Source organism: Centrocercus urophasianus, unplaced genomic scaffold (assembly GCF_019232065.1).
Source record: "Centrocercus urophasianus isolate 14NV4802_14NV808 unplaced genomic scaffold, USGS_Curo_1.0 seq_11, whole genome shotgun sequence".
Classification (NCBI taxonomy): domain Eukaryota; kingdom Metazoa; phylum Chordata; class Aves; order Galliformes; family Phasianidae; genus Centrocercus; species Centrocercus urophasianus.
This window is the reverse complement of record NW_024884253.1, coordinates 7,528,391-7,548,694: the sequence shown is the minus strand read 5'-3', so window position 1 is coordinate 7,548,694 and position 20,304 is coordinate 7,528,391. Positions and strand designations below refer to the sequence as shown.

At 37.1% G+C, this 20,304-nt stretch overlaps 1 protein-coding gene across 3 annotated transcripts in view; it reads left to right on the top strand.

The window, feature by feature from the left end:
• Nucleotides 1–695: 695 nt before the first annotated feature.
• EFR3A (EFR3 homolog A) overlaps nt 696–20,304 on the top strand; it is a 71,324-nt gene continuing 51,715 nt past the window's right edge. For 2 of the 3 annotated variants that reach the window (XM_042837815.1, XM_042837824.1), the window contains exons 1-2: nt 696–763; nt 6,548–6,597. In XM_042837815.1, coding sequence (XP_042693749.1) covers nt 6,588–6,597 — 10 coding nt within the window. In that variant the 5' untranslated portion in view covers nt 696–763; nt 6,548–6,587. Of the gene's footprint in view, nt 764–6,547; nt 6,598–12,253; nt 12,344–20,304 lie in introns of all 3 variants that reach the window. The other variant, XM_042837806.1, reaches the window with a different exon arrangement.

The following is a 20,304-nucleotide window of genomic DNA, read 5'->3' as shown; positions in this document are numbered from 1 at the left end:
TTTTCTCATTATATTTATCATTTGCAGGTCAGAACCACAACCTGTATTTGAGAAATCATGCAAATAAAAAGGATTCTTCTGACTCCCTTGGTTTCCCCCACATATTGCGATAGTTTTTGTCATTTTTCTTAAATCTGCATATGGCTTGGATACTGCTAAAGAACATGAGGCGTGGGGACATCTCATCTCCCTGCCTGGCATTTTTAGTGGTTATTTTCAATTAGCACGAGTCAGAAACATTGATACTGCTTCTGTAATTGATGAAATGAAGGAAACAAGATTCAACGTTAGCTCTTCACCAGCTGTACCATGATGTGATCACTGTACACACACAGAAATCAGTGAAAATCAGAAATCACACACAGAAATCAGCGATTTCACAGGAATCAGTGAACAATGTACATTTTTACTAATAGTTTAGCTACCAGCTTAGAGTACTTATGCACACCAACCCAACTCTACAGACTGGCACTTCCTTCATGAACAACAGAATTTAATATTTCTCCTTGCCCGTCTAGAAAACCAGACATCGAGTACGTCCGACTTTGAAGCTGGTTTCAAGGAGAACGCATTAAGAACTGACGCTGCCTTGGATCCACAGCAGCTTCACGATGACTTCCGTTCCAGTTATTCAGTACGGCCGTGACGCAGCGTGGCCCCATTAGAACTACAGGTCCCGGCGTGCGCTGCGGGCGGGCAGCAGGACGAGATGGGGGTGGGGAGAAAATGGCGGCCGCTGAACTGAGTCGGAGCGGTGGCTGAGGTGAGCGGGGGGCAGTCGGGAAGCCGTTCTGTTCTTCGTTTCTGTCTTCGCGATCGTCTTTTTCTTTTTCTTTTTCTTTTTTTTTTCTCCTGTTGTCCCGTTTAGGAGCGAGGAGGTCGCGCGGGGCGGGCGCTGAGGGGCTGCGGAGGGGTGAGGGATTGGGGAAAAGGAAGAGAAAGGGAAGGTGAGCGAAGAGCCGCGGGACGTCCTCTGAGCGAGTCGAGCTGCTGTCCCTGCAGGGCCCCAGGAGGGCTCTAGCTGAGTGGTGCCTGCCTGGCACTGGAGGGCAGGAGGCCTTCCGTGAGTCTGCCCGCAGCCAGAGCCTTGCTAGCAGTGCTGAGGTCCCGGTTATCAGTTTGCAAGCGCTGGAGGAAGATTATGGGTTGGAGTTGTTTCCTGGGTGGCTTTCTCCATAGATACTGGGTGCCTCTCTCCATGGTGGTCCTGGCTAACATGTAAAGCTTTCTTTGTAGAGATCCCTGTCCTTCACAGCTGACAGGAGTTGCATCCAGACAGGGGAGATTTTATTTTTTGCAGTCACTTTGTCAATGACTCCTTGTCTATGGAGGGATCCCAGCTGCTTGCCTTCCTAATCTGGATAGCATTCCCTCCTGGTGAGCAGTTCAGGCAGGTTGGTAACAACAGATGTGTGGAGTCCTCTGCACAGGAGAGACTCTGATCTGTTGGGAACCACCTCCCCTGTGAGGTCAGGCTGAGAGCTGGGGCTGTTATGCTGGGGAAGAGAATGCTCTGGGGATACCAGATAGCAGCCTTTCAGTATCCAAAGGGGGTTTGTAATAAGGAAGAGGTCAGACTCTCTGTTAGGGACTGTTGTAGAACAGGTTGCCCAGAGATGTGATGAATACCTTGTCCCTGTAGATATTCAAGGTTAGGCTAGGTGAGTCTCTGAGCAACCTGATCTAGCTGTAGCTGCCCCTGTTCATTACAGGAAAGTTGGACTAGATGACCTTTAAAGGTGTCTTCCAACTCAGACAATTGTATGAATCTATGAAATGCCTTTAACACAGCAGTATCTCAGTGTGGATGCTCCCTCTTCAATACCGCATTGGATGGGCCCTGGGCAGCCTGATCTGGTGGGTGGCAACCCTGCCCACAGCAGGGTTGAAACTTGGAGGTCCCTTCCAACCCAAACTTTTCTATGATAAACTTTAGTTGAACACAGTGAGACTGTCCAATAGGACTATACCGGAGCATTCTTAAATAGCTTAACGCTTTACTTTAAAGTTCTTGTATGCTTTGGTGTTGTGTGTGTTTTTCTGCCAGCACTGTCTGGTAGATGATGTGCACTTTTGTGGACAGTCATTACCGGGTGAATTTACCAGACTGCGCTTGCCAGTAAGTGCCCTGCATGGAGCCATGCTTAAGATAATTGAGGTGCAGGTTCACAAATCCTGTTACTGAGAACTAATTATATTACCATTTCTTCCTTTAAGCTTAATGTGGTTAGGGAGGTATCCCATAGTACTTTGAGCTGAGATATTAGGAATAAAAAAGCGTGGGTTGGATTGTGGTATCTCCATGCTCTGTTGGAGAATTTGTAGAAAAGTCCCATATCAAAATGAGTTTTAACTCCCATATCTAAATCAAGTTAGCCAGTTCGTGTTTGTAAAGCTACATCAGATGTTCTATGATTCTATGTTTGCTCTGTGAATTGAGTAGGCAGTATAAAACCAGAGGAATGGCCAAGGCTTTGACAAGGCATGTGTGGCCTGCTTTCTGAATCTTTTATAATATACACAAAATAATTTGAAATGTATTCTTGAGTAACTTCAGTATTAAGCCATCTTGCCAGAAAAGTCAGTGTGTCGATGCTCGTAATAATAATAATAATAGTAATAATAATAAGGGGGAGAAGGAAGGGGGGTAAAATTTTCCTGAACTGAATTGTAATACATTGATATCTGAAAAGGCTCACACGCATTTCCAATTCAGGAAAAAGCTAACAAAAATGGTTGTATAGTTTCAGTTTAATATTTGTTTGAAGGTGATTGCTTTAAGTCTGGCATCATCTTGAGGAAACGTGGGCAGTTAATGAGGAACATTATCTTATCTCTGCTTCTGAAGCAAACTTATGCTGGAGAAAAGAATTGACAGTTTTTGTATGCAGTGTACGTGGAAGGAGGCATTGGCATGTCCAGACTCATCAATTTAACTTCAGCTATTATGAAAGTGAAAGTGCAAGGTTTTGCATTTGGGCCGGAAGAACCCCAGGCACCCGTACAGGCTGGGAGGAGTGGTCCTTGAGAGCAGCTCGGCAGAGAAGGACCTGGGGGTCCTGATGGACGAGAGACTGAACATGAGCCAGCAGTGCGCTCTGGCAGCTCGAAAGGCAAATGGGATCCTGGGCTCCATCAGGAGAGGGGTGGTCAGCAGGGACAGGGAGGTGATCGTCCCTCTCTACTCGGCTCTTGTGAGGCCCCATCTGGAGTACTGTGTCCAGGTGTGGAGCCCTCAGTACAAGAAAGACAGAGAGATTTTGGAAAGGGTCCAGAGGAGGGTGACTAAGATGATCAGGGGGCTGGAGCACCTCCCCTATGAGGACAGGCTGAGGGAGTTGGGCTTGTTCAGCCTGGAGAAGAGAAGGCTGCAGGGTGACCTCATTGCAGCCTATCAATACCTGAAGGGAACCTACACCCACGAGGGGAGTAAACTCTTCAAAAGGGCTGACAACAGCAGGACTAGGGGAAATGGATCGAAGTTGAAGGAGGGAAGATTTAGGTTGGATGTTAGGGGGAAGTTCTATACAAGGAGAGTGGTTAGGCCCTGGAACGGGCTGCCCAGGGAGGTTGTGGATGCCCCGTCCTTGGATGTGTTTAAGGCCAGGTTGGACGGGGTCCTGGGCAACCTGATCTGAATGTGTGTTTGGTGGCCCTGCTAGGCAGGGGGGTTGGAACTACATGATCCTTGAGGTCCCTTCCAACCCGGGTGATTCTGTGATTCTGTGATTCTGTGAACTGCACTTTTAATTATGAGATCTAAGCTGTAAACAGTATGGGTTAAAGACAGTGTCTGTTGATATCAGTGGTTTTTAATTTGTCTAGTCTAATTCTGTAACAAAGGAATACTTGTAAAATCACTGTGTAATTTTTAAACAACTTTGAATGTTTTTATGTAAAAACAAAATCATATGTTCTTCACATGAAATAGAGGAGAAGTATTTATTTGATGGGTTTTTAACTCACTGCTGGCAGTGTATGTACAGAGGCATAGGAGTGGTGCTTTCAGTTTTGAGACTGAAATGGACATTGGGTTAAACTGGCCTTTGAGAAAGAATAGAAATATCCATTTTAAGCTGTGTTTTATTCTGAAAACTGCATTTTGGAGCCAAACTGTTGATATTTAAGAGTAAGCATGGGACTCCTTAATCTTGTGTCTCTTTGGCAAATTACCTATTGACAAAACTAACTGTTTTGATCAGTTTTTCAGGTAGAAAATATGAGTGGGGAAACAAGCAATGTCAGAACTTAATGCGTAGTACATTATAGCATTTTCAGCTCGTGCCTGCTCACCAGCCCAGACCATCTGACATCTAAGCGAGAGAAGCTTAAACCTGTGCTTTCCTTTGTCTTAATTTGCAGGAATGGATGGGTGCCCAGTTTACAATCTCATTTTGAATCCTCAAATTAAGTTAATTATTTATAGTGTTACATAATGGAGTTACGTAATGCTGTAGTTACAGAAAGAAAATACAGCACCATAATATACTAATTTCTTCAGCTGAAGCTCAGGTATATACAGTTTTACTGATCTGGTTGTATTGGGCCGAGATAATAATTCTGCTGTTAATACTTTTTTCTTTTCCCATCATCCAGCACTTGTGCATATAATCTTTTTTTTTTTTTTTAAAGACAATCCTTATGAAATCAGATTTGGTCCAAAGCTCTGAATACTTTTTTTTCCCCTCGCTGAATAGAGTCATGTACTCTTAAATTTCTGAGATAATCTGACATAGTGGAATATGGGCCATGAGATCTTCCCATATTAGATGTCTACAGTGGTTTCTTTTTTTCTTTTAAAGCTGAACAAGAGAAATATGTCTGTTCTTTTGTTTGGCTTTTAGTGCCATTTATGGAATCTTGGGTAATAAAGAAATAGTTTCAACTTCTGAACTATCCTTTAATTTTGCATCCTGGGTTATCTGAAGTAAAGACAGAAGATGCACACTTGAGGGAGAGAGTGATCAGGATCAGAAACAATAAATACAACAAAGCATGTTTTTATTCCTATGTTAGTGCTTCTGGAATCTGATGAATCAATGCATTTCTTCACCCTTGCCAAGTTGTTCTAAAAAAGTTATAAATGAAACTGAAAGTTCTTGTTAAGAAAGGTGACCCTAACCTGTCGCACAAACGTTGATCTGCTTTTTAAGTGTAGGTTCAGAAAAGTTGTACTTCAGTTATAATTGTGTTTAGATTTACTATTATCATTAGGAAAACAGCTTCTAGTCTTTTTTTTTCAGATGTCACTCCTAAACTAAATTATGACTGTTTTATCACAGTTGGCTTTATCTTTTTTTCAGTTGTTGAGTTGTTGTTCATCAAATACTGGACATTTTTTCCCTTAATGCTTAGAAATTTATTCCAGTGGCAAACAGCAAAGCAGGGTCATCGTGAGAAGCTTATTATTTTAGCTAGTGCTGTTCTATTGCATTTTATTCAGGAGATACCAGCATCTGTGGAAAAAAAATTTGCCCTAGGCCTAATCTGCCTGTGATTCAACACTGTATTTAGGAAGCTATGGGCTGTGTTTTGCACGTATAAGTTGTAGCTTCGTTTTGAATTTTTGGTCCTGTTACAAATCATAATGTAATTAAAAATCCAGTTAACTATTTTAAAGTGAAACCGAAAATGTTCCATTTGAACAACTGCCTTAAAAATAAATTTCCTCATATCAAATTATGCTACTTCTGACTCTTGCTTTGGTGCCGTTTAAACGTACTTCTGACCAAATTGAATGTTCGTTCTCACCTTGTTAGTACTTGGAAAAATAATCTGTGTTTTATATGTACATATATAACAATTATCAGTTGAATGTTGCTTTTTTCATTTGTTATTTTTGAAAGGAGCAACACAGTGTTTATCTGAGATTTTTTCTATTTGTGAAGAAGTGTATTTGCAGGGCTCTTTGCATTTAGCTGTTACTAAAATCCACGTGTGGTGATTTAATATAGAAAAATGCCAAATAATTTGCACTTCAGTATTTAAACAGTAGGTTAGGCTATATTTATTCCCAAAATAGGTTGTTTGAAGTCTGATTTAGCAGCATGAAAATATCTAATTGTGTCAAAAGTATATTAAGCGTCTTCTGTTTATAATTGTTTGCTCTCTCATCTAGAATCTATTTTCTTAATACTGAGAGAAAAATGTTACAGAAAATCCACATGAATATTTAGCATCGTTTTCTTTGTGTAGAACAGAAACCTTTCACATCCCCTGTGCTGTGATTTACATTTGAAGTGGAAGTACCTTGTATGGATGTTCACCATTCAGCACCATAAGCAGTGACAGTGAGGAAGATCATCTGAATAAATTAAAAGAAGACATTTAATCAGACATCAAATGTAAGAACAGGCTGATGGAATTTCAAGAATAGGGAAACTATTCTGGTCAGATAGAGTGAATGTCTGGGTTTCTGTGGTAACGGTCTGTGTGGTGTTGGAGCTAAAGAACGTCACTTCTCTCATTCTTCATAAGTTTCTGTGTATATTTGGATGTAAATTGTCCAAAATTATTGTTTTGAATTACGTTTTTGTTCTCTTTGTAGCTTATACCTCTCAAAATAGAAGACAGATTACTGATTAACCATGCCTGCTAGTAAGTATTGTTACTTTAAATACTTGAAGATAATGTTTAGAGGTTTTTGTGGATATGTGTATTTTCTTTGGGAACTAAAAGTTGTAACAAAATTTAAAGTGGAGGGGGGTCAACAAATGATACTTGCTGTTATTTTTGAGGTATTTAAGATCTTGATATTTTGTGGTCTCTGTAGATCTCAGCATGTATTTTCAAGAGATGCTCACAGTTTAACATTGAGTTTAACGATTTAAAATGTATTGAGTGCACTTTAATTATATGCTTGTAATGAGTTCAGCAAGTGTTTCATTTCACGGGGAATCATTTGAGGACTGTTTTTGGGGGGTGACCTTATATTTGTTATAAGCTGTGATTAGTGGTTGTTTAAAAATACTTCAAAGTAATTGCAATGATCCATGGTCACATCTATGAATGTCTGATCTGAAAGTATCTGTAAGTAATGGCAATGTTTTGATACGTAGTACTGATGGAGTCATTGTCGTGTAAAATACTTCACTGTAAGTATTTTGAGTTATTTTGGTTTTGTGGTAAGTAGTTGAAATTCTGCCTGTACATATTTGTGAGCTGATGTAACACAATAGTGGCAAATATGTATATTCAGACTGTGCTGTGGTCTAACTTTTGGAATACCATGAACTGACGCTGCCTTTTAATTGTAGTTTTGATACTAATTTTTGCTGGGAAGGTGTTTTGCTGTATCTGTTTGTTTTGTTTGCTTTAATAATTAAGCTAGTAAATTAAAAGGCTTTTTTTTTTTTTTTTAACCTACACGAGGGGCATTATTAACATTACTTACCCTGATGCACATAGATAACTGCAGAGTCTGGTAGAACTTGAATGAGATCAAAACAATTTTTCTGTAGTGAGATGTTCAGAATTACACAGCCATTTATTTCTGTTTACATTAGACTCTTCTTTGTTGAATGAATTAGAAAAGAAGTTACTGTAACATTCATGTGTATTATGAGATGACAGTACTTTATTAATATTTTCCTTGCAAAATTGTTGCAGTAAAGAGAGATTGGATTCTAACGGAAGCAAGCATTATTTTTTTGATAGAGGTACCTTTCACCAAAGTGCAGCCTCCAAGACTTCAGCTTTCTGAATGTATAAGGGACCACTTTGTCCACTCATTTAGGTTTCTAAATGTTCCTCCAATTTATTTCCAGAGCATGCTGAGATAAAATAGGTTTCTACTGCAGAGAGTTAACTTAGAAATTTAGTTTTCAGATCATCATGACAGCTTTTCCAGTATTGTCCTGCTTGTTTGCATGAGATTGTATCGGTGACTTATAGCATTTTTTCTACCCTTTTATTCAGTTTAGTTAAGGAATGTGAATGTGTGGAAGTGGTGGTATGGAAAGTCAGGAGCCAGTTTTGGTCTCTGGGCAATGTTAAATCTTTTGGGGGACTTTAACTTTTGCTAGAGATACTTGAAAAAGTCATTCTGAAGTTATTGTAAATTCTGCTTCCCCCAGTAGTAACTGTTAATCTTTAGATGTAGAATTGCTGGCTGTGACTAGCAATGGCACAGTTTGTAGTGTGATGAAATTGCTGCAACAGTGATAAAAAAAAATTGCCAAAATGTTTCTTTTCTTTTTCTTTTTTTTTTTTTTTTTTTGTAGCTCTAACTTTATATCCTTTTCTGCAAATAGCATGGGCATTAATGATACAAACTTGTTGCCTTCATCCCAAGTTGAAATGCAAGTTATGAAATATGAGAAAGTAAATAAGATTTTTTACCAGTATTATAGTACAGTAAGAGCAAGTTGATTTGAACAATTTTGTTAACTGATTTAGCTTGGATTAAAATGTCAATTAGCTCTTTTGTTTAAAAATGGAGTATGAATAGCTTACTGCTTTCTCCCACCAAGACTATCTGAATAAATAGTCTTTTTAGTCATCAAATGTGCGGCCTCAATTTCCTGGCTCAATAACTTATGCAGATAACTTCATTTAATGTGGTATGGAACAAAGCTGTTTCTGGTATTTTTGACTGCCTTTGAAATGAAAGGATGTGAGTCCTTCTGTTAAGGAAAAAAGCGTAGCTAAATCTTCTGTGAAAACATTTAATTAAGAATTGTGGTTTTGGGCATTATGTTCCAAATATTCACACTTAATCAGATGCTTCAAGCAACAGTTTGCTAGCTAACGAGGTTTCTTTTAGATAACTTAGTCTTGTTTTCTTTAACATACTTAAATTACATCCTTAATTCTCAAGATTTTGTTAATAGTATATGTTATGTTATACTGATTCTGGCTCATAATTAGCAGATCATTTTATGACTGCTTTACTGACATGCAAATTCAGGGAGCAAACAAGAAGAAATAACAATATGATTTTGTATTCTGCCATTGTATTAATAATACTGAAAAGTTTATTAATGCAAACATCCCCTACACTATTTGCCATCGAAAGAGATGAGTTGATTTTAGAGTTATGTAATGTATTAGTTATGGAGAAAAACACCTATAATTTGGCCTGTTCCTGGTTATTGTGCAGTCATCCTTTTGGTAACTTCAGAACACTTCTCAGAATATACTGAGTAAGACATTCTGTGTTGCTTCACCTTCAGCTGTGTAAAATTTTGTTTCCTCAACTATCAGAATACCTTATGGCTTTTTACTGTCATCTTCGTAGAGATAGCTAGTGGATAGTTGAGGTGCATTGCAGAGATTAGGGAAGTCACCAGTACAGGAGTGTAAGATAGAACAATTTAATGGAGTGATTGTCTTTTTCATTTTTATTTTTTTTTTACTTTGATCTTGCTTTCTTGGTCAAAGTTGTTTATAACCTTTATTAAAAAAAAATAAAAAAAAGGAAATTCTCTTTTTAAATACACTTGAATACTTAAAATACATGTAAATTCTTTACTTATATTAATCTTTTGAACTTATTTTAAGAGGCTTTAACTGTTTTCATTTTGAGTTTTTTTGCTCCACGACTTAGGAGAATTTAGTTCTCTGACCGTTCCAGGTTTATTCTGTATTAACAACATGACTAATGAGAAGGAAAGGTTTATTTCTCTATGAAATAAAGTTCTAAAATACCCTTATGGTGGTTGAAGATGTATTCCTACTTCTGTCTGTATAAATATTTCATAGGATAATGCATTGTTGGTTTGTTTGGTTTTTTGTTTTTTTGTTTGTTTGGGGTTTTTTTTGCTTTTATAGCAAAAAATTACATTGTAGTTCTAAGCAATAGCATTCTTCAATCTTTACATGTTTCTTGTGTACCCTTGACTCTTCAGAATCCCAAATGGGACCTTCCACTTAATGAAGTGGGTTTTTTGGTATTGTTTTAATTAATTTTGTAGCAGTATAGTTTCTATTTGTTTTCCAGAAGTATTGTTGACTACACAGAATAGTGTTAAAATAGTTACATTATGACTCTCTAAAACAAGTGTCCAACCTTGCCTAGGTTGTTTGTTTAGTGAGTAGAAATTGTCTTGGACCTTATATACATGTGCAGTTCCAGAAGTTGTATCTCCTATTTCCATAGAAATGACAACAGATGGAAAAAGCACAATAACACTACTTGATAAAGCAAATTCTCAACTACAAAACACTGTTTTTCAATGTGGTCACCACCATTAGCTGTGCATTTTCACCAGCTCTGAACCAAAGCCTGCATGCTGCACTCATAACCGTCTGCACCAGCAAAGGTGACCCGCTGTCACCACAGCTAAAATGTACCACCCACCACCTCCCTGTGCACGTGGTCACTGTTTGGTCTCCAGTAACGTTCAGCAGGCATTGGTGAATGTCACTGGGTGCAGTCTGTTCTGCATTGCATTCAGTGACACGCCTTTGTTTCATACGCACTTCCATGTCAGATGCTATTTTGTCAGACTGCCCCTCTGCTGCCATCTGTAATATGGCAACAAAATGTAATGGAATACTGGTGAGAAGGTTTAATCTCTTCTGCAGTGCCGCCAACATCCACCTCTGATGTTATGGGCCAGCATAATAAAACAGGAGGCATTACTTTTGGAGCAGCCCTCACAAAAAAAAACGTGTTGTTAATCTGTAAGTAACAAAACATTTAATCTTAAATATTTTTCTTAAAACTCTAACAAAAAAAAAAAAAAAAAAAAAGGAACAAAAACGTAGAACTAGTGGGATGTTGGACCTTGTTTTTGTGAGACTAACGTACCAGTCTGGTTCGATGGCAGTGGCTGCAATTCTTAGTGAGCTCTCAGGCTGCTCATCAGAGTTATTTGCTGACATCTTACTCTTCTTGTTCATCAGCTTTGTAAACAATTGTTCAAAATGTGTGTACTCCCAAAACACCATGATATGATTAAGGTGTGATTGCGAAGCAAAGGGTATTTTTCTAAAATACACATTATGAAAGTCAGTTAAGAGACACGAACAGATTTTTGAGTTGAATGTCTGATTGCAACACTATGCATTCCATGTGAAAATTTTCGAGTCATTTATTTGTATCAACCAAGAATGGTCTCAAAACTTAAATCAATGATTTATTTATTTATTTATTTTTGTAGTCTTGGAGCCCCAAGCTATGGGTTTAGGTTGGATATAAGGAAAAAGTATTTTACAGTAAGGGTGGTGAGGCACTGGAACAGGTTGCCCAAGCAGGTTATGGATGCCCCATCTCTGGAGTCGTTCAGGCTGGGGGAGCTCTGTGCAACCTGATCTGGCTGTAGGTATCCCTGTTCATTGCAGGGGAGTTGGACCAGATGGCTTTTAAGGATCCCTTCCAACTCTGAGGAAATAGTTATTCTGTGGTTCTATGACTTGATCTTTTGAGATCCCTTCCAATTCTCTGGTTCTGTTTTCAAATTCCTTTATCAAAACAGAAAGCACAGCTATGTATTCGTTGTTGTTCAGAGCCCTGCGTTTAGGCAGTGTATCAACATGCATACAATATTAGCCATCACTTGAGCTGGCGCTGCACAGCACTGCTGTCCCTGTGCCCTGCTGTCAGTCAGCAGTGTTAATAGCACACTGATGCCTTGCGTTGATTTTTAGATCGTTTTCTTTCCTACACTGACAATAAAACTAATCTCAGTGTATCTTTTCATTAAGAAAGGAAAATCTGGTAACTTACAACAAGAAAAAATGTAGTTTGTAGCTGTTTTTATTCACTTATGGTATCATATGTGACTTTGTGAGCTGTTAGGGTGGCTGCGTTCATTTTTATTAATGAATCTACATGAGTTTCTTTAAGATCTCTTAATTTTGAGTATATATTCATTTTGTTGGTTTCTGTTGACTGTTAATTCAACAAAAGTGTGTGTGTCATCCTTTACCCACTTGGAGAACTGTATGCTCCATAGAAAGAGAAAACCATTTGTGCCAACACCTTGCAGATAATATCTAGTGACATCGTTTCTCCCTTTATGGCCTTCCATTAATTTTAGAACTTTCTTCAATGGAGCCAAGAAATGAACACGTTTTCTCCAATACATTGCTTATCAAAAGCTAGGGAGTATATTTCCTCAGTTGTCAGTTTTGTGTATGCAGTCTGGGTTTATTACTGTTAAACCATCAAGTGGTTTAGAGCAGAACTTGATTCTGTGCAGATTGAAGTCTTTATGTGTTTTTAAACTACGCATATTAAATGTTAAAATGTAGCCTAATAGGGCTTTTTCAGGTTTTATTAAAATATTGCTGTCATTATTATTTACAGAAATTGCTTTGCAAGTGGTTTTTCTATGAGTCGATTAACCTTCATATGCAGCATTATTTGATATTGATTTCTCAATCATGGGACGAAAGGGTAAGAAGTCTCATGCTGTTTATGCATGCAAGTGTCCTATTTTTTTATGCATGACAAAGAAAGATTGATTTGGGGAGGGGTTAAGCTTACCAGTATGTGATTAAATGCATGCATCTGTGGAAAGACCAGAGTAAACTGCTTCTAAAAATGTTTTGGCCTGCCCTTTATATGGCCTATGAGCTATTTTTCCTGTCTCTGCTATGTCACGAGGATCCCCAATGGTTCTGAGAAAGTCAGATAACTAATGAATTCCTGATGACAGAAGTTAACTGTGTACATAAATCTTGGCTTTCAAGGAATGCTATTACATTTCTAGAAAATGACGTCATTCACAGCAGTTAGACAGGAGTGAGTAGAAAGCTGGGGGTAAGTAGGTGAATGAGACTTTACCTCATCTAGTAAGTTGTAGATTTTGGCTGATGATTGTGTCCAAAGGGGATCAGCTCTGAATTTTGGTATTTGAAGGTGCTTAGCTGAACAATCAAAGTTCTGCTTAATTCCATATTTTGTGTTTGTGCCTGTGAAGTATCTTAGCAAATTCTGTTTTTTCATAGTTGATGTATTCAAGGAAACAACTGATGACAATTAATAGTATCCCTGCTGACTGAAAGTTTACAAACCTTTTGATACCAGTGTAGAGGTTGGCATGCGATTTTACAACAGCTGTATGTTATAATTTTTTATATTTCAAAATCTAAAGCAGTTACAGAACTATTGTCTTACAAAAATGTATTTACGAATCTTAAGACTACTAAGACATCTTGAAATTAGGGAATTCTCAGATTGTCTACAAATAAAATATAAAAAGCAATTTAATTAAATCTATTATTGAAATACCTGGCTTTTTTTTCTTTAAATATGTATTTGTCTAGAATGAATATTGTAGTATTCTGATGTGCCTGCTCTTAGTTCTCAAGAAGAATGTTTCATGGATGTTCAACTGCTGATCCTTTGATGACTTACATGTGCCATGTGAAACGAGCATTACTGAAGTGCTCCTGTTTTGAATTTAAGAACTTTGGCTTTTTTAAAGTACTGAATTCTTCTAAACTAAATTAATGATGGTAAAAGTTAATGAGTAAAAGTTAATCTTCCCCAGTTATTAGGGGTTTGAATATATCTTTATAAAAGATAAAGATTTGATTTCAAATGTCTCTTTTTAAATTCAATGACTTAAACAAAAATAAAATTATATCAGAATTATAAAGAAGAAAAATTAGGAGAAACGTCTGAACACAGTGGAAAGCTTCCTCTATCAGTTATTTTATATGTAGTAAGTACTGTTAAGTATTTGAGTTGTGAAATGTCTAGTGAATTTTTTCCCCACAGTTAGGTTTTTTAATTTAGCACTAGAGCACTTTCATCTCCATGCTTGCAGGGTAAGAGTTCCCAGCAGTTTCAGTTCTGAGCATTTTTCACAAATGACAAAGCAGGTGGGAATGTGTCAGCACGGGTCAGATCAGTTCCAGATCATTTTTCTGCTTGTCTTGTCCTAACTATAAAAAGAAGTAGCTTACCCAAATAATAGAAAAAAAAAAAGATATGAAAAAGTCTTAAGATTTAGAGAGCGATTTCTGGTAGTTTATAAAATTCAAAATCTATATAAAAAATCTGTATCAAAAGAGCAATAGTCTAATTCATGTTCGTGCAGTTTAATTACTTGCAGAATTGTGTAGAGTTGTTTCAAATTCAAGAGGAAAACATTTTTGTTTGTTTTGTTTGGCAGAAGTCTGGTTTTTACGTCTAAGGCGTTTGAGACTAGATGGTTAACATCTGTACATGTACATATATCAACTTCTTTCTATATAACTATAGAGCTGTCTTCTAGAGTGAGCAGTTTAGTGGGATCAGAGTGGAGATGGCAAACAGACATAGCCTTTAGGCACTGAAGATTTGCAGAAGAGTTTTCATTTACTTTACATTCCTTAAATATCCCATTGCTGAGCAGAAATTACAGAAGGGGTGGGCTCCTTTTTACTTAGTTGGGGTACATAGTTCTGGACAGGGCCTTCAAGATGTATATTCTACCATTGCTTTTGCTGTTCTTAGGTTCTGATAATCATTCAGACTCTAGTAGCAGCTGCACTATTTATTCTGGTTATTATGGAACATATGGATTGAAGCTGGTGCGCTTCATAGAACTAATGGAGAAGATAAAATATCCTTGTGATTGTTAATAATTCAAATTAAACCAGAAGGTTTTCTTTAATGTAATTTGTATCCTTCACGTGTGAATTAACAACTGTTAATGTTGAAAAGTTGTTACATGAGCTTCTATTTGCTTGATTTAGCACTAAGCTGATTTTTAGTGGGGGTAGAATGAACTATAATCAGACTGTCTTCAGGGAAGAAGTTGTGTATAGTGTAATATACAGGCAGATCTGGAGATCTATTCTTAATAATTTATGAAGAGACTTAAAATTTTCTAGCCCAAATAATTCTAGTATTCTATAAATACATTCATATATCCAAATCGGAGTATTACTTTTGGTTAATGCTTCCTGAGAACATTGAATAGGTAGAGGTAGACTCTCTAGGCTGCAAATCAGTTCAACTCAGACAAGAGGTTGTACTTAATCTTGTGTGTCTTCTGTGACTGTCTTTCAAGTAATATTGCAGTATTTTGTTTAGCATTTGATTTTTTTCAGTAAACTCAATGCAATATAAATGTTTTGCTGCTTAAGAGAAGGAGATGTCTTAGCACGTTTTGGACTCTGTGTGCCTCAGAACTATTGCAGCATTGAGTTTTCTCAATGTGGGTGCCGTGGTATATTCTTATGCTGCTGTCTATGCTTTTTATGTACAGTGAGAGAAAATACGTAATTTCTGTAATATGTTATTTAGATACTGATTCTATTTTAAAAGTTCTATTTTAATAAGGAAGTGTTTGTCAAATTTCTGTATAGGTACTGAAGTTTACAGCTGAATGTACTTAAATGAGAGTAAATCTATGAGGATGTGCAATGGGCAGAGAAGCAGGAAAAGTCTAAAACTTGAAAGTAGCAGTGGGAATGGGAAAAGGACTGGGAAGGGTGACATAGGGAATATTCCTGTTGGCTGTCTGTTTGGCTGCCTGGAGCTGGGAGTAGGAAAAAAAAGTGTGACCAGCTTAAGCATCTTGGCAGGGCTTTTTAGTCTGGACTTAGGTATCAGGCATGAGCACTTGTTGAGCCAGATATACAGATAAATATTTTTACCTGTGGTTTACCAATCATGACTATCTTGAGATATTGCTAGTTTTCCAGAGGGCAGCAGTAATCTTCTTGCAATAGTTTTGCCCCTTGTACATCTCAGAGACTTGTTGCCAGCCTTTGGTCATGTTGCTGCTTGTCCTGTTATCCTTCAGCCTTTTAACCAAGGCAGCTATAGTGTCCTTCTGATTCAGGCACAGTGCCATGGCCTGGAAAATGCTCTTCCAGGTTAGGTGTTACTCCCTACTCCCAGCAATGTGGGAACTGAGTGGTGCAAGTAGAGTGCAAATGCTGTAGCCTCTCATCAGTGACATCCTGTAGTGAGTGTAATATAAGGATGTTGTTCTTTGTACTTTGCTCAGTTGAGTTAGAGGAAAACTTAGAGTGAGGATGAAGCCAGGCTGAGCAGGACAGTCCATCTGATACTTGGAAGTTCTCTGCCAGGGTCAGCACTGTGCTGGCAGATACGGTTCTGCTACAGCTGCAAATCTCTGGAGAAGTCAGAGAGAGAGAGAAAGAGTAGGATTGGTGGGAGTTGGTGAGAGCAGGAGGAGGCTGCTATGATTATGTCAATTCTTCTTTACTTTATTCTGAATTAAATAGTAGATATACTACCATCAAATTTAAATTTTAAAAGGATATCCTGGCTCAGTGTGCTAATGGATGTGGCCCTTAAGTGCAGCAGGTATTTTGTCAATGTTTATGATGACTCTGCTCTATGTTGTACTTCTGCTTGTCTGGAGGGAGAAAGAATGCATATTCACATGCCTTAGAGGCTGCACAAGGTACTGTGAGTTCTCTTTTCCTAACCCTGCGTCTTCACTACAGTATTTTTCCCGTGTCCCCTTTTTGTCCTGATTTATGAAACATTGCTATAAAATCAGTATTTTTATAAATAGGGATATCACGACGAGCTCATAAAGGAGGGAAAAGAAGAAGTATTATCAACCAGAACTCATTTCCTGACTGCAAACTCTGAAAGCAGGAACGAAAATTGTACTTGTCCACAATATTATCAAACATATTATCAGTATTAGCTATAATGGGAAAGAGTCAAGGAGATTTATGCAGATGTGTATTTCCAGATGTCTTTCCTGGAGTGGAAGTAATAAAATTTGGTGGTTTTTTTATTATTTTAGTGTTAAGAAATAAATGACCTTGTTATTGCTAGTAGAAATACAAGTAAGGACAAGAAGCAAAATGCATAATAAGTCATAGCGATTCTCTCACTGGAACTAGATTAATTTTAGATAATAATGTTTTAAAAATAGATAACTCTCATGGTATCTCAGAGTAGGAAAAGAGGAGGTGATATTGAAGAGAACAGAAATGAACAAGTTAACAAAGTTCCCATGTGGAAACAACAAAGGTGGGAGAAAGAAGAGACAGCATGGAAACACTGTAGGCAATGGAACTTGTGAGAAAGAATGTAACCAGAGAACTTGCTGTAATGGAAAACTTTCTTTTAATGGATTAGAAGTCTTTAAAAGGCGCCATCCCAAAGATAATATCTTCTCTGGGGATTTCTTTTAATTGCTAATGGGTCTGAAAAGAGTGTTTTGTTGAAGAAGCTAAGTGGTAAGCTTTATTTAACTAGAATTTTTAATATTTTTTTTTAATCTGTTTCTTACAAGGTGCTTGATGTGTGTTGTCATCTCTTGTTTTTATGGAGTGGTAATAGATTATTTTTGTTTTTACTTATTTTTTCATCTTCCCATATTGATCCAAGTATAAAAGCACTGGTCTTGAAGTTGTATAAAACCAGAATTAGCTGTACGAATTTACTGTAAGGCAAAAAATGAGTTGTTTTTTGTTTGTTTATTTCAATTTGATTAAGCACCAAAATATTAAATGTACAGTGGTCAAATGTAAGTATTGGATGGAATTTCTCACATTTGCTGTTGTCTTGAGATTTTGCTGTCATGGGGGGGTTGAGAAGCTGACTACTGCATTCTTTAGGGGGAAATTGGATCTGTATGCTGGAGGTTTTATTTGCAGCTTCTTAGTGGGGAGAGGATAGGGACCAGCTGAGTAGAAGGCAAATGGTGCTGGAGTAAGAAATGGCGAATAAGAGGTGATTTACATGATGAGTCCTCTGTTCTCCCCTGGAACACAAGAGGGACACTGTGCTGGCTGATAAGCACCTCCTTAGAGCTTTTGTTCTTTTTATAGCAGGTTGAAGAATATTTCTAATTAACTTCTTTATAGGGCCAGAATAATTTCGCTGTTCCAAAGTATTTGATCTGGTTTTAGTTCCAGAAGGGGAATGCCCTTGAAAATAGTTCCAGCTCTGAATTAGATTGGCTGATGCTAACAGTTCAGACCCAGCCAGGTAGGGCTAGTGTAGCTGTCAGTGTTAGTTTATGCACTTTCCTGTGGATAGTTGAAGCAAATTTATTTTTGTGTACATTTATCTTCCCAAATATAAGAAAATAACTAAAAGTTATTTGTGTTATGCAAGTGATTGTAAAGTAGAAAATAAAACAAATGAGATGATAGAAAATAATGGGAAGCTGGAAAGTAACTTCAAAACTGCTTACCTCAGAATGGAATTTCTCCCTGATGTACCATGCCCTTTGTGATCAAGGATGTTAAGGATTAAAGTTCTGTAATCCTGGCTTACGTTTTCAAATATTATCAGAGAGAATGTTAATTTTACCAACCTATTTAAAATTAAAGAACCACTTTACATTTAAATCTTTCTGTTTAAAATGCCTTTATACTTAACAGTCTGTCTTATGTATTATTTTTTGGCTGTTATTCAGCAATATAAGTGAGGTGTTTTGCCAAAATACACATCAGTCTTCAGTGATAAATTTGGTTGTGGCAACCAAATGACTAGAAGCTTTTTTAAATATATCCTGATGTTTTTCTCTGTTGTCATGAAAGTGAGAAAACCGCATGTTCAGGTGAGGCTGAGGTAGTTAAACTGGCTTTATTCAGTTTTATTTGGTGAGATGTGAATCCTACATTGACAGTATAGATTTTTTTCTTTTTGTTTTTCCTTATGCTTGGCTTTGTTAACAGAATTTGATACTGAAGTTTTTCACGTGTTTGTCGGCTTTATGTAGATGTCACAGAACTAATCAGATAAGCTTACAGTATCACAGCCCTCTCGTGAAGTAACTGCTTCTATGCTAGTGTGAGAGAGCAACTTTCTGAACAAGGACAGAGTACCGGGGACTGAAATCATATCCAGGATGAGGCAGTATGTTCAAGTTCCAACTATTGAGCAAGAAAAAGCCTATGATTATAATTCTGCTTTTGAACCAAGACCATGTATGTGTTTGGGTAGGTGAAACAATTGTTTTATGATTAAGTAGACTGTTTCTTGCTATTGATGTTGTGTAGAATAAATGCTTGTGAAAAACAGTATTCTTGCAGTTGGTAAATATGTGCAGCTGTAGCTTTAACATATGAAGTGTGGGTTATGGGATTCTTTGAGCAGTAGATAACATGCATTTTTTAACTTGGAAAATCCCATTGTTGTTGAGATATCAATGTACGTGTCTGTGTGTTTGTGTGCTGTTTAAAACTTTCACATTGGCTAGCTTATAACTGTGCAAGCTTCTCTGTAGATTTGATGTTAAATTTGTATTTATTTGTATTAAATGACTTAAAGATGGGAGATCATTAAATGCAAATTATGCCTGGAACCGAAAGGAAATTATCAGTGGAATTTGGGTGACAAATAAAAATTTGTCAGCTCAAATTGGAATATGTTTCTTTTACCCAGCTTAGTGACTGCAACCTGCAGAGCTGCAGAACAGTCTGAAGTGAATCTGTTTTACTTAGATCAGAGATATGTGGGTTAAATTGGTACTGAAGAAACAAATAATCATTTTTCAGTGGCTTCGCTCCATTTAATAGTGTTCTTCTTTCTTGGGTTAGGTAGTGAAATGTTTCAGGATGTTGTTTGTTTAAGTTCAGTGTGCTGTTAACATGTATTAATAAGACATGATTATTCTGTGGTATTTTTTAATTTTCTTTTTCCTGTGATTTTTTTACATCTATTCCATATGTTTCCTGCAATTTTTTTCATCAAAGCCTGTCTCATGACTATTAATTGTATTGGTTACTTGTTTTGTGTTTTCTTCTTGTTTCTTTTCCTGCCTTTGAGAGCTTCAGTATTTTAGTAGTGTTCTGTTCAAATTTCTTCACTCAAAAAACCCTCTAAGACTGAAAACTTAGGTAGATTAGCTCTACCTTTCTAATACTTGAAAGTTCTGTTTAAATGAGAAAATTATGTTAATGTGAGTTAAAGTAAAGAAATAAAAATATATGAATTTTAATGTTGATAGTGAATAATTTGAGGAGTTTTTGGTTTTTTTTTTTTCTGCGAACTGTTCTGTAATTAAATAGATAACAATGTAAAGATACTACTGAAAATCCAAGAAAGGTAGGTTTTTCAACTCTGATGCTAAACACTTATTTGTAGGCCTTTTCTGATCTCAAAATTGACTGTATACCTTTCATTAGAAGATCAGTAATAGAACACTATTGGGTTTCATTTAACTGAAACCATCTGGTTAGGCTGTGAGATGACCTTGTATGGTGCTATCTGATATCTCACCCTTCTCAGTTGAGAGTCTGTATCTGGGTTTTATGCTCAATTTACATGGCTACCATAGCTCTAAAATATTGTTTTCAGACTTAGTTTGTTGCAAGAATTTTCTTATTATATGAAGAGGGAGAAACAAATTCTAAAAGAATTTTTTTACCTCTGTCTTAAGTTTAATATTGTATGATATCTTCTGTAATACTGTGCTT